The sequence below is a fragment of the Amphiprion ocellaris genome, chromosome 9 (genome assembly GCF_022539595.1).
Source record: "Amphiprion ocellaris isolate individual 3 ecotype Okinawa chromosome 9, ASM2253959v1, whole genome shotgun sequence".
NCBI classification, from domain to species: domain Eukaryota; kingdom Metazoa; phylum Chordata; class Actinopteri; family Pomacentridae; genus Amphiprion; species Amphiprion ocellaris.
In genome coordinates, this window is record NC_072774.1 from 2,535,500 (window position 1) to 2,550,329 (window position 14,830).

A 14,830-nucleotide genomic window follows, 5' to 3' on the forward strand; every position below is an offset into this window, starting at 1 on the left:
CAGATTTTTTTACAGATAATTTTAATAGATTAACAGATTATTTTTTACAGATTGTATCTTAACTGATTATTTCAGCTGATCATTTTTACAGATTATTTTAATGATTATTTTTAACAAATACATTTTAAAAGATTATTTTTACAGATTATTTTTACAGATATTTTTTAGAGATTATTTTGAAGATAATTTTTACAGATTGTATTTCTACTGATTATTATACTGCCTTTTTTAAACACATAACTCATGAGCTTATTTTTTGCAGAATATTTTTACAGATATTTTTTGTGATTAGTTTCACAGATTATTTTACAAATTTTTAACACATAATTTTTAAAAGATTATTTTTTGTGATTATTTTTCCAGACTATTTTGCTGATTTTTAAGAGAATTTTTAAAATGTTTTTACAGATTACCTTAACTGATATTTTTAGTGATTAATTGTAAAAGATTATTTTTATGAAATATTTTTAGATTTTTTTTTTACAGATTATTTTACAGATAATTTTTTGTGATTAATTTTACAGATTATTTTACTGATTTTTAACACAATTTTTAAAAGATAATTTTTTGTGATTATTTTTACTGACTATATTACTGATTATTAACATAATTTTAGAAGATTATTTTCAAGATTATTTTAATGGATATTTTTACAGATTATTTTCACAGATTATTTTTAACAGATAATTTTACAGATTATTTTAACAGATATTTTGACAGATTATTTTTATGGTGTTCTACCTGAACTGACTGATCTTCTTGCTGTTCTCCTCCACCTCATCCTTCATCACTTATCCTTCCTCTAGAATCTAATCACTCTTACAGCAGTCTGATTGAACTCTTTAACTCGTGCGATTGTTGCTCTGAAAGTGATCCTCAGTGTTCTGGAGGCTCAGATTAAACTCGAACTTCTCCAACGCCTCCATGAGCTCCAGTATTTCCAGTTCACACCTGCCTTCTGTGTCGCCACTCGTTTTGGATATTTTTAAAATCATGAAGGATTTAGGTTCTGGTTCTGACCCCGCTGATCCCTGAAGCTCCTCATAGAGACTCACAGTTCTTAAACATGTTTAAACTGATGAGTTAAATGGAGCATTAATATTTCACCAGTCTGTGCTTATTTTTACCTTCATTCCTGCAGCACCAAGAACCAAAGCTGCAGAATATTCATCATGGCAACGTTCAGGACGGAAAAATTAATCAAACATGTCAGGACAGAACTCTTAAACTACGGAACAAAAAGAAAACTCACTCTGTTGTCATTTTAAAGGACAGATCTACATCAGAAACAGGTCTGAGAGCAGCTGTATGGAAATACTGCAGCTACGATGTTAACAAAAAATTTCCTGGTGACGTCATTTGTCTTTGTAATGAAAAGTTTTTATCATTACATATTCCAGCTATTCCTCAAAAAACATGCTTTTAATATCGTTCCATTTTAATTTTTAAGCCATCTTTTATACTTTTAAAGAAATTGTGATATTTGTATTACTACCTCAAGCTCTTTATCACTGATAATATCATACAAGAGGTGATGGAGTGCACAAACTTGGACGAAAAGAGTGGAAAAATGTCAAGATAATGGAGGTTGACATTCTTCAATTGCTGTTCTGTGTAATATACTTCTTTTTCATTGATCAAAATGTTCAAAATCTGTTATAAAATGAAAAATATAGTTTTCAAACACAAGAAAAGCACTCAGAGAGTGCAGTCCTCCTCCAAGGCTGTCCATTTCCCCATATGGCATTGTCAGAAATGCAGCATTTATTTATTAGTTACTGATAATCAGAACATAGAACATAGTATGTGTCCAATTAATATAGATGTACCCACAAACACAATGACCTTGCACTGAGCACAGTCGTGTGTTATGCATGTGTACGTTATGTACAGATACCGAATCACGTGACCTAAATATGTAGCAGGCAGCGGGAATTGATGGGACTCAGAAACACCCCCACAATTTAATCAATTGTTCCTTGGATCATTTCTGATGGATAAGTCCTGATAAGTCCTCAGCCCTGGATTTGTAGTAGGATCACAATCATGTGATCATCAGCAGGCAGCTGACGTAGTGTTCACTTGTTGTCATGGTTACAGTGATGCCGTGCCGCTATCTGGCAATGATACAGAAATCTTTAACAAATCCATGGATCCAGACTATAAGCTGCATCACTGCCAGAATCTAATCACTTGGTCCTTGTGTCATTTCTGACCTTCTCTGAAAATTTCCTCCAAATCTGTTAGTCTGTTTTTGAGTAACGTTGCTAACAGACAGACAGACAGACAGACAAACCAACGCCGATCGTCACATAACTCAGCTGAGGCTCCGCCTCCTTGGCGGAGTGGTTAAATCACTCCCCTGTTTAGCAGGCAGGAGAAGAATCCTGACCATTTTATTGAAATACCCCAACTTCAGTTTAGTTTTAAATCAACTCACGCAGAAATTTGAGTTTCAATTACACAATATTAAGGAAATGAAATGCTATTAAGTTAATCTAAAGCAGGGGTGTCAAACTCATTTTAGTTCAGGGGCCACATTCAGCCTAATTTGATCTCCAGTGACCAGTAAAATCACTGCATAATAATGTATAATAACCACAACTCCAAATGTTTCCTTTGATTTAGTGCAAAAATGTTCACGTTTAAGGAATTATCTTTTCACAAAACAATGCGAACAACCTGAAATTTCTTAAGAAAAATAAATTCAATTTCAACAGCATTATGTCTCAGTTTATCATTTACACATTACAACTAACAGATCACAGAGTGTGTACAAAGGAACACAACATTTAGTCATCTGGAACTGAACAATATAGTATTTTACTTTAAGAAAGACAAAAAAAACAAGACAGTTTCTTACAAAAATGAGACACAAAACGACAAAAGCGAGAAACAAAATGACAAAAAATGAGACAAATGCCACGAAACAAAATGACGAAAAATTAGACAAATGACATGAAACAAAACAAAAAATGACAAAAGCATGAAGCAAAACAACAAAAACAATACACAAAACAACAAATAAAGCAAAGCATAAAATAACAAAAGTAAGGCAAAAAACACAAGCAAGACAAAAAGGAAACAAAGTGACAAAAGCAAGAAACAAAATGACAAAAACAAGACAAAATATTACAAAAATGAGACACAAAATGACAAAAGCGAGAAACAAAATGACAAAAAATTAGAAAAACGACATGAAATAAAAAAATTGGACAAAAAAGTTACAAAGCGACAAAAAAATGGGCAAACGACACAAGACCAAAAATGACAAAAGCGTGAAACAAAATGACAAAAACATGAGACGAAGGACAAAAATTAGACAAAAAAGGCCAAAAACAACTAAAATGACAAAAAATTACAAAAATGAGACACAAAACAAAAAAAAGAACAATCTTGTATTTTAATTTCTGATCAAAACAACTTGTCATGGTCTAGAAATTATTTTAAATTCATAGTTTTACAAATTTTTAATCTGCAGTTAATGTCTTCTGTGTAATTTTTACACTTTGAGGGCTGGATTGGACCCTCTGGAGGACCGCTTTTGGCCCACGGGCCGCATGTTTGACACCACTGATCTAAAGCACCTCAATAATATCTGCAAATTTAAAAGGTTTATCTAAATTATTAGATTTTTTTATTGCAAACAAGCAGGAATGTGTCCCAGTAGTGTCACCCCAGCAGGTTTAACTTGGCTTTTTTTAGTTTATATTTTATTTCCAGACCCTCAGTCATTATTTCCAGAGTTATTCGAGTCATCTGCTGAAAATTCCTGCATTTTTTCCCATCATTTATCACAGAAACCCTGAACCTCCCTGTCAGTTTTTCCACTACCTCCCGCAGCACGTTTACCTGGCTCTGGTTCTGGTTCTAGTTCTGTCCAGCCCCTCCCAGTGTTTTCCTGCTGAGCTCTTAATGCAGGAGGTTCCTCACCTGAAGCCCGCCCCTCCTTCCCCTAACTCCCCTCCCTCCCCCACTGCCCCATCCTCCTCCTCCTCCTCTTCGGCCGCTCTCCATCCTCATCACCGATGCAAATAACAACAAAGTGTGCGGACGCCCCTGAACGCAGCTCCGTCCCCATTTCCCTCCCAGCCACGCTTCCCTATAAATAACTCCCCCTGCCTCCCACTCCCGTGCACATATACGTCCTGACAAACAGCATCATAAATCAGCGGATGGAGGCAGGGGGGAGGTGGAGGGGAGGCAGTGGGGGATGCGTTTTAACACGTATCTCCTCTGACATCTCAGCCGTGTGATTCCGTGCCTCCACAGCTTCTTTTACACGTCGCCGAGAGGCAGGAAAACAGCTCCCAACACATGCACCAAAACACCAACGCTTCCCAGTGCAGGACCCCAAACCTCCTCCATCCCTCACACCAAACCTCCCTCACCTCCTGCACCTCCTTCCTCCCACCACCCCCAGCCTGCAGCGACAGAAGGCAGCGCAGCTTACCCAGCCTCCTGGAGCCGATGCATCCCATGGTGTATTCACAAAGGCCCTGGACTCAAGCGTGGAAGTGTTGCCCAGACGCTGAGCATTCTCCTGCTTCCTCCTGCGACTCTCTTCTTCTTCTTCTCCTCTCTCTCTCTGCTGCGCCGCTCGATCGCTCCCTCACCCTCCCCTCACCCTCTCCTCACCCTCCTCCCTCCCTCTCCACAGTGCAGTGTCTTAGAGGATCCGGTTAGTAAGTCAGTATGCCTGAGGGAGACAGATAAATAAAGATCCGCCGCATGTGTGTTTGTTTAAATTGCAGGAGGAAAAAGCTGCAAAATTAAACTTCAAATCGCCTCTAAGAAGAAGAAGAAGAAGAAGAATAGCTGGCCGGACCTGTGCAGCAGAGAGACGAGGATGTAAATAACGTGAGATCCCGCCGCTGTAGTAGGTTTCTCTGCACTGCTGTAGCATCGTGCAGCTAAAATGGGGGATTCTCTGTGTGCTCAGCCTAACAATGCACTGCAGCGGTTCCCTCCGTCGCCCTCCTCCCCCGTCCTCCCTCACGCTCAGACACCGCACTCATCTACACCCATGTTAAAGCATCCCAGAGAAGCCCGGCAGAGGAGGGTTTTCCTCCTCCACTGCCGAGTCTCCACCTCTTCCTCTGTCATCTCACGCATCGATCCACCCACAGTCGTCTCTGCACCTTTTCTGTTCCCTGGATCACACCTCAGAGATGCTTCCCGGCGAGGAAACAACGAGAATCCGTCTTTTATCCACGTCTCCCGTCTGCATCTCTGTCGGTGCCACACCTAAATCTCCACCTGCATCACTTCAGCTTCATCACAACTCAACAAATTCCACATTTTACTACGTTTTACTGCAGATACGAGGTACAGAAAACAACAGCAGCGAGTGCAGCATCGCCTGAATGTCAAAAAATCCTAAATCTGAAGACAGCAGAACATTTCCTCTGGTGAACACTCAAAAACAAACTCTTTATGAAGATGATGTTGAAGATTCAGGCTCCAAAACGAAAACTCAAAGAACCAAAATGAGTCCAGCTGTGATTTCCAATCAGTCCAACTGATGAACATGCAGAAGAACTTCCTCAGTTCTGGACCTATGGACTGTGTCTATCTATTTCTGCATCATGGATCCACATGGATAAGAACTGAACAGAGGAAGCGAAGAAGAAATAAGTGAACACCAGAATGTCAAAAATGACTCAAAGGTTAGTTTAAAAAGATTGAGAATGACTCAGAATTCATCTAGAATGACTTAAACTTAGTCAAAAATAACTCAAAATGTGTCCAACACAAGTTAAAAATATGCCAAGAATGACTCAAAATTTATTCAAAACAACCTAAAATTTTGAGAAGGAAATAAAAATGTGTCCCAAATTACTAAAACTGGTCTGAAGTTACTAAAAACCATCCAAAAATGACCCAAAAATTGTCAAAAATCTGCCTAAATGCTTGAACATGGTTCTGAAATGAGCTGTGAACAGCAGAACTTCCTCAGTTCTGGACCTATGGACTGTATCTATTTCTGCATCATGGCTCCACATGGAAAAGAACTGAACAGAGGAAGTGAAAAATCTGACTGTGAGATTCGACAAAGATGGAAAAGGATCCAGGAAGATCAGTGAGCAACTAAAAACCAGTGAAGCACAGAGTCAGCAGTAATCAGGAGGTATAGAAGGAGTCATAGTACCACTAATCAGGAGGTCTAGAAGGAGTCATAGCTCCACTAATCAGGAGATCTAGAAGGAGTCATAGTCCCACTAATCAGGAGGTCTAGAAGGAGTCATAGTCCCACTAATCAGGAAGACTAGAAGGAGTCATAGTACCACTAATCAGGAGGTCTAGAAGGAGTCATAGTTCCACTAATCAGAAGGTCTAGAAGGAGTCATAGTTCCACTAATCAGAAGGTCTAGAAGGAGTCATAGTACCACTAATCAAGAGGTCTAGAAGGAGTCATAGTACCACTAATCAGGAGGTCTAGAAGGAGTCATAGCTCCACTAATCAGGAGGTATAGAAGGAGTCATAGTACCACTAATCAGGAGGTGTAGAAGGAGTCATAGTACCACTAATCCGGAGGTCTAGAAGGAGTCATAGTAACACTAATCAGGAGGTCTAGAAGGAGTCATAGTACCACTAATCAGGAGGTGTAGAAGTAGTCATAGTACCACTAATCAGGAGGTCTAGAAGGAGTCATAGTTCCACTACTCAGAGCTCCTAAAATGACTCCACAGACAGTGAACTACTTCCACAATCCAGCTGTAAAAACAGACAGCAGCTGCTTCAGACTTGGTTCAGGGGTTCTCCATGGAAACCAGAGTTAGTGTGAAGATCAGACAGTGTGAAGGAACCTTCAGAACATCAACCTCTATGGACGGAGGACAAGAACTAAACCTGGTTGCTGCTCAGAACTAAACCTCCAGGTGAAAGTTTGCTGAAGAACATGAGAAGAAGCTTGATGGATGTTGGAGAACATTCTTTGGTCAGATGAAGATCAATGAGTTGGGCTCAGATGGGTTCCCAATGTTTGGTGTGAACCTGACCAGGACTACCACAGTGGATGCATAGTCCTGACAGTGAAGCACGGAGGTGGAAGTGTGATGATGTGGGGCTGAATGAGGTCAGAAGGTGTTGATGACATTTCTAGATGCAGCATGAAGGTCTGAGGATGAACCAGAATACTGGCTGACCAGAAGAGATGGAAGAAGAGGAATATTCCAGCAGGAGAACATCCAAAGAACAACATCACACAAGAGCTTCTCCACTAGAACAATGTGGAACCAGGATCTGGACAGTGAAAACCCAACAGAACCTTTGTGATATTTTCCAGAGAAAGGTAGAGCAACACAAGGAAGTTCTCACTCGTGTTCCATCTCCTCCACCTTTTCGAACCTGCAAAACTGAATGTGACTCGGTACCATGAAGCCTCTCGTCTCTAATCGCTCCTGCATATGAGCGTGTTTTACTGTAAATAATACCTCTGCCTCCTCTCCTGTAGCATCTTCTTCTCTGTCTGCTGTCTGTTCTGATGATAAATGGATGTTTCTGTTTGTCTGGACAGTGAGATCCTGCATGTGTGGTCAGTCGTGCTCCACTGACTCGTTGGACAAAGAACAGAGAAGCAGGACAGATGGGAGGACGAGCAGAGAGAGAAGAGGACATGGACAGATGGGAAGTGATGGAAGCTAAGAGAGAGGTGTGAAGTTCACACTCCATAAAGACAAAACCACGGCGCTGAACCAGCCAGAAGCAGATAGAAGGACGGTTCAGGGGTTACTGCGATGAGTCACGTATTAGACATTATTCACTGTGATAAATTAATAATACAGTCAGATCCTAACAGTAATGTTCTGAAGCTGTTCTAGAGCCGAAAACAACAACGAACGTCATAACTGATACAGCGAACAGAACAATAAAACCCTTGGAACAGATCATAAAGCACCCTGATTTAAGCAGATATGAATATTATTAGTAAATTTACCCTAAAATAGGACATTTTTAACCATTTTTGCCCTTTTTTGTTACATCAAGCTCAATTATTTTATCAGTATTTCATTTTGAAAGAATAAAATGTAATTCAAAGCAGCAAAAAAAATCCCTTTTCTGGCTGCAAGATTGTCAGAAAAAATGTTAAAAACTGTCAAATACTATATATATATATATATATATATATATATATATATATATATATATATATATATATATATATTATTTATTTATTTATTTATTTATTTATTTATTTATTTATTTATTTTTTTTAAATATGACCCCCCTGTATACGAGGTGTAGCTAAGAAACATCCATCCATCCATCATCATCATATTCACCGCTTAATCCTCTTTAGGGTCTCTGGGGGCTGGAGTCTATCCCAGCTGACTTGGGGAGAAGGCATGGGACACCTGGACAGGTAACAGTCGATAGGTGCTTTTCCACTAGCACCTACTAGGCTCCACTCGGTTGAGGTTGTTTTCCAGTACAACTGAGCACCACCTCACCATGGGTGGAGTCGTCACAGCACGGCGGCCTGGAAGTCCCTAAACGTTATTTATGTGTGACACAAACGCAACACAACAATGGAGGACATGGAGGCGATGGTATATCTGCTGCTCGGTCTGTGGCTTTTTCTTTTTGCCAAGTTCCGTGAAGAGCAATGCGCACTGTCACTGTTCCCAATTTTTTTTTTTAAAAGTGGCGAGTTTGGTTTTCGTGAAGGAGTCGCTCTTGTGTGTCATCACTCCCTGTCCAATCAGTGCCCTGCACTCTGTAGACGTCACATTATCGGTCCGACTCAGCTCGCTTGGAACCCCGGCCCAGTAGGTACTAAAATAGAACCTGGTACCAGGTACTACGTCCTAATGGAAAACCTCACAAACCGAGTGGAGTCGAGCTGATTAGGTGCTGGTGGAAAAGTGTCATATCACAGGGCTACATATAGAGACAAACAAGTGCACTCGCACCTACGGACAAATTAGAGTCACCAGTAAACTTCATGTTTTTGGACTGCGGGAGGAAGCCGGACAACCTGGAGAAAACTCACTCATATGGACAGGGAGAACATGCAAACTCCATGCAGAAAGATCTTGGAAAGGTCGGGATGCGAACTGGGGATCTTCTAGCTGCAAGGCGATGCTGCAAACCACCAAGCCACTCTGCAGCTGTAGCTACGAAACAATAATACTGTAATTTAATTATATTGGAGCAGATCAAACTTTACTATCAGCGCATTTAATCCCCAGTTTAAACTGAGTCTGGTTTTATGAATTCATGTCTCCTCCTGGTGTCACAGTCCGATCACATGTTTAAAATCTATCACCGTGAGTATCGAACCGAAGCTCGATGGTAAAGAATTAAATCAATAGCAGAGAGAATAATGTGGTGTTTTTCCCAGAATGCTTCAGGCCGAGCTGCATTCCTGTCACACACCGCTCCTCTCCTATACAGTCTGTGACAGCATGGTGATCTATGATATGGACTATCAATGTGAGACAAGGTCAAACACTGAGGGAAGAAATTCTTGACACTAATCTCGGCGGTGATGCATCGGCCGGTGACAAAGACTCCTGACGCTCAGCTGCTCTTCAGATCAACACAAAGCAGTGACATGAAGCCGCCCTGCAACACACCAAACACACGGCTTCCATCATGTTCCTGTCAACACGCCGCTTGTTTCCTTATCTGGGCGACGGCGCTGCTCTGAATGTAAATGCAGCCTGTTTAATATTATCTGGGCGACCCACTCCCACGTAATTCCTGTAATCAGTGACTTTGGTGTATGTGACTATAAGCTGTGGCTGCGGAGATAATGAACACTTCAGGCTGATGGATGCAGGCGCTCCGACTCACCGTCCACCGCTTCGGTCCGGATTTTGTGCTCTGCTGATCCTGACTGTCGGTTTCTACATGTGTTAATTGGAAGCGCATGTTACACATCTGTTAGCGGGAGAATGTGGAGGGAGGAGGTCCGACAGCTGGCCGGCGTTGGGTTTCACTGTAGAAAAATGGAAGAAAGGCAGGAGAAGTGAAAGATGAAGGAGATGGAGGGAGTCAGGTTTGTTTTTAGCAGTGAGGAGGAGGAGGAGGCAGCCAGGGAGAGATAAACGCTGAGAGAAGACTCTGATAAGGCCTCTAATGGTGCCGTTTATGTGATTAGCTTTGTTTTAGCCGCTGGGACGCAGACTTTATGGGCCGTGGTTCTTCAGAACTCACATTATTTTGTTGTTTTGTGTTTGTCTTCGTGTTCATGATGTGTGTGTTTATGCATTCCAGTTACACAAGACAAAACCTCGTACCAGGAGTTCCCAGCTCTCCTCTATTATTTACCATCTCCTCCCTGCTCTGCTGCTATTAGCCCACATTCCCTGCAGCGTCCTCGTCCAACCAACAGGGAAGCTTCATGTCCAGCTTCTCCTCACGGCTCCTTCACAGTTCACATCGCAATCTGAGGTTTCTGCTGTATTTGTCACGTCTGCAGCTGATTTCCTTGCAGTCAGATTGAGGGGAATCTTCCACCCTGAAGGAATCTCAGTGTGCAGCTGTGGATCAGTCTGACCCCTGCTGGTGGCAGCAGGTCACTGCACTCTATCTCTGAAGGGAAGCAGCAGAGATTTCTCTGTTTTCTGGTGTGTTACAGGTAAACAGACACTCTTCCTGCCGGAGAAACACCTGGACTCTCTGACGATTCACTCTGAAGCTTCACCACATTCTGTATTTACAGTTTTCTGAATTTCTAAATCACTAAACCTCAGTCTCTGAACCAAACTGACAAAACACCTATTTCAACACAATTTAAAAACCTCATTGACTCTTTTTTCCAAACTCTAAACACACTCTGACTCACTAAAGCACATTTTGCATTGTGATGCTGTTGTGATGAATATTAGTGACCACACACGGAGGAAGTTCAACACAGCGAGTCAGAATTAATCACATTTGTTGCTAAAGGTCTGATGAAACTAATAGGAGTCATTTCAGAGTGCAGACATGGATAGAAACAACCTGAGAGGACGAGGAAGAACAAGACCAAGAACTGCAACAGTAACAAGTTCAACAACAAGATCAAGACCAAGAAGAAGACCAAAGACAAGAACAAGACCAATATCAAGATCAAGAGCAACAAAACCAAGCGCAAGACACAAGATCAAGAATGAGACCAACAACCAGTCCAACAACAAAACTGAGAAGAAAGACCGAGGACTAGAAAGAAGAACAAGACTGAGACCAACAAGGAGACCAAGGACAAGAACAAATCCATGAACAACAACAACAAGAACAAGTCCATGGACATCAACAACAAGAACAATTTCATGAACAACAAGAATAAGTTCATGAGTAGCAACAAGAATTCCAAGAACAAGACCAGGACCAAGACCAAGGACAAGTCTAAAAATGAGAACAAGAACAAGACTAACAATAAGACTGAGAAAATGCCCAAGAAAGAAGACCAATAAGAAGACCAACAACAGTACAAAGACCAAGAAGTCCAGGAACAAGTTCAAGAACAAAAACAGAACAGAACAACAACAACAATACCAATACAAAAACCAAGAGCAAGAACAAGACCAACAACAAGATCAAGAACAAGACCAATGTCAAAACCAAGGACAAGAACAAGAACAAGACCAAGATCAAAAAGAAGAAAAAAACTACAAGAACAAGACCAAAAAGCAGACCAATACCAAGGACAAGGACAAGAATAAGAACAACAAGTCCACAAACAACAACAAGACCACGACCAAGAACGTGCAAAAATGAGAACAAGAACAAGGCTAGCAACAGTAAAACGACTAAGGAAAAAGTCCAAGACCAAGTCCAGGAACAAGTCCAAGAATGAGACCAAGAACAAAAACAAAATTAAGAGCAATAAGAAGTCCAAGAACAAAAACAACAACAAAAACAACAACAAGAACAGATGACCCCAGAAGGAAGACTTGATTCTGATGCAGACTGAACCACTTCAGTTTGATTTTACAGTTCCATTGAGGTTACTGTAATGTTCTTTTCACTACATGTTTTTTTTTTGTTAGCATTCTGAACAGTTTCTTTTGTTTCTTTCATCAACTGGATCTCACACCTCAGCGGGTCCATGAATCCAAATCTGCTCAGCTTTCCTCTTCTGTTATTATATGGATGGAACAAGATAATAAAAAACACCTGCCAGTATAAAGCAATAAAACCATGAAGATGAATAAACAATGCTCTGGAACCTTTTCAACAAAACTCAACGTGTATGACAGTAGAATCTATTGCAGGACTGTGTTACACTGCGTCGGTTTGAGCCACAGTTCAGCCTAAATTATTCATACTCAGAACTAAACTCGATTTATAGTGAAGTTTTATGTGACCAACAGGTTTCTTCTGGTTGGAAATGATGTAAACAAAACACCGAAAGACAGCTTCGAGAAATTACCAGGAACATCTGGGAAAAAAGCTGCATTTTCTCAAAAAATATGCAACTCAAGTATGTGAATAATTTTGGCATTTTTAGTAAAAATGTTAAAATTGATCAACATCTCAATCGTGCGTGTTCCTGTGGTTTTCTCTTGTTTATGTCATTTCCAGTCAGAAGAAACCTGCTGGTTGGATACAAAATCATTGTAATCCCAATTTAGCATGGATATGAATAATTCTGAGCTCAGCTGTACCTAATAAACTAGCAATTGAGTGGATATTATCTTGTTGGATTATAATCATTGATGCGTTATTGTGTAGTTTCATGTAGCTGATGGTAATGATGGAGCTAAATATATACTGCTGGGTATTTTACATCTTATCTTAGACTCTAATAATACTTGTTCATTATACTGTATTTTGTGTTGACAGCCTTGATCTGTAAACTAAAGTTATCAGATGTGCTGCCTGCATCTGAAGATTTAGATCTGTGTTTCTGTTTAGACAGATCAGTAATTATTAGCTCTATAACATTTATTTTCCAACAGGGCTGCATGAAGTTGGAAAAACCTGGTTGAAATTGTGACATTTAGTTGTGTTTCTGCGATATGTATTGGAAAAAATGCAGGAATTTTCAGCGGATGGTTTGAAAAACTCTGTTAGTTCTTGGAATTATTTTCAGATGACTGGGGTAATTTTATAATGGGGTGCATCTGCAGAAAAAAATCAAAAAGTAGTATAAACAAAGTTCAAAAAAGCAGTCAAGACATCTGGAATATATATTTTATTTTTACTTTACATTTCCATCCATCCCTTTTCTTCCACTTATCCAGTGTCAGGTCGTGGAGGCAGCAGATGAAGCAGGTCATTCCAGATGTCCCTCCCTTGGCGACGCTTTCCAGCTCTTCCTGGGGGATCCCGAGGCGTTCCCAGGCCAGATAAGATACATAATCCCTCCAGCGGGTTCTGGGTCTACCCCAGGGTCTCCTCCCAGGTGGATGTGCTCAGAAAACCTCCAAAGGAAGTCTCCCCCCCGAGGCATCCGAATCAGATGTTCAAACCACCTCAAGTGACTTCTTTCTATGCCAAGGAGCAGCAGCTCTACTCTGAGCTCCCTCCGGATGTCTGAGCTTCTCCCCCTATCTCTAAGGCTGAGCCCAGCCACCCTACAGAGGAAGCTCATTTCAGCCGCTTATATCCGTGATCTCATTCTTTCAGTCACTACCCAGAGATCATGACCATAGGTGAGGGTTGGAACGTAGATGGATGGTAAATCGAGAAATTTACCATGACGGTTTGGTACAACGCCCACATTACTGCTGATGCCGCACCAAGCCGCCTGTCCGTCACTCACTCCATTTTCCCATCACTCATGAACAAGATCCCAAGATACTTGAACTCCTTTGCTTGGGGAAGCAACTCCCCTCCAACCAGGAGGGAGCAATCCACCGGTTAACGGCAGAGAACCATGGCCTCAAACTTGGAGGTGCTGCTCGACTGATTGTCGAACCTCAGCTTTAGATTCCATTTACATTCAAACATCTGCAGACAGAGAACCTGTTTACATTAGACGTCATCATTTCTGTGGCTCTGGTGGTAGAGCGGGTCGTCCATTGATCGTAAGGTTGGCAGTTCGATCCCCTTTGCATGTCGAACTGTCTTTGAGCAAGACATTGATGGCAGGAGCACTGTGAATGCAAACACATTGTAAAGAGCTTTGAGAACCACTAAGGTAAAAACTTTTCTTTCTGAAGTGAAATATTTCCAGACAACTGATTCTTTTCTTAGTTGCTCACTGATCGTCCTGGATCCTTTTCCATCTTTGTCAAGTCTATCAGTCACATTTTTCACTTCCTCTATTCAGTTCTTTTCCATGTGGATCCATGATGCAGACATAGAGCCAGTTCATAGGTCCAGAACTGAGGAAGTTCTGCTGCTCACAGCTAATTTTAGAACCATGTTCATGCTGTTAGGCTGATTTTTGGGTCATTTTGGATGATTTTTAGTAACTTTGGACACATTTTACTAATTTGGGACAAATTTTCAGTTCCTTCTGACAGATTTTGGGTTGTTTTGAATACATTTTGAGTCATTCTCGACATTTTTTAACTTATGTTGGACACGTTTTGAGTTATTTTTGACAAAGTTTGAGTTATAGATTAATTTTTGAGTCATTGTCAATATTTTTTAACTAGTTTTGGAAACAGTTTGAGTCATTTTTGGCTTTCTAGTGTTCACTTATTTCTTTAGAATTTTTTGCAGCCAAATCTTCTTTCTCTCCTGTTTCTTTCTCATGTGGAGCTGCAGGTTAAATAAAAACTCTGTCTTTAGATGAAGTTTAAAAACTCCAAGAAACTTTAATCAGAGTCAATGATGTTCTTTCAGTCAGACTTCACGGAAAATGAGAATTGTGAGAAGTTTTGTTTTTTAGATTAAGCAGTAAAAATGCTTGCAGCCTGATGTGTTTGAGTTAATTTGCGTTTC

The 14,830-nt window shown here is 40.6% G+C and overlaps 1 protein-coding gene and 1 long non-coding RNA gene across 6 annotated transcripts in view; one reads left to right on the top strand and one right to left on the bottom strand.

Annotated features, from left to right (window-relative positions):
- Positions 1–5,086, bottom strand: part of fam131bb (family with sequence similarity 131 member Bb) — a 34,724-nt gene extending 29,638 nt beyond the window's left edge. Inside the window, exons 1-2 of one of the 5 annotated variants that reach the window (XM_055013721.1) lie at positions 4,829–5,080; positions 4,454–4,699 (exon numbers count right to left, since the gene is read on the bottom strand). In XM_055013721.1, the coding sequence (XP_054869696.1) occupies positions 4,454–4,481 (28 nt within the window). In that variant the 5' untranslated portion in view covers positions 4,482–4,699; positions 4,829–5,080. Of the gene's footprint in view, positions 1–4,453 lie in introns of all 5 variants that reach the window. The other 4 variants (XM_035948929.2, XM_023271966.3, XM_035948928.2 and 1 more) reach the window with 4 other exon arrangements.
- The window catches only part of LOC118470410 (uncharacterized), a 33,115-nt gene that overhangs the window by 16,056 nt on the left and 2,229 nt on the right, over positions 1–14,830 (top strand). The window lies entirely within an intron of this gene.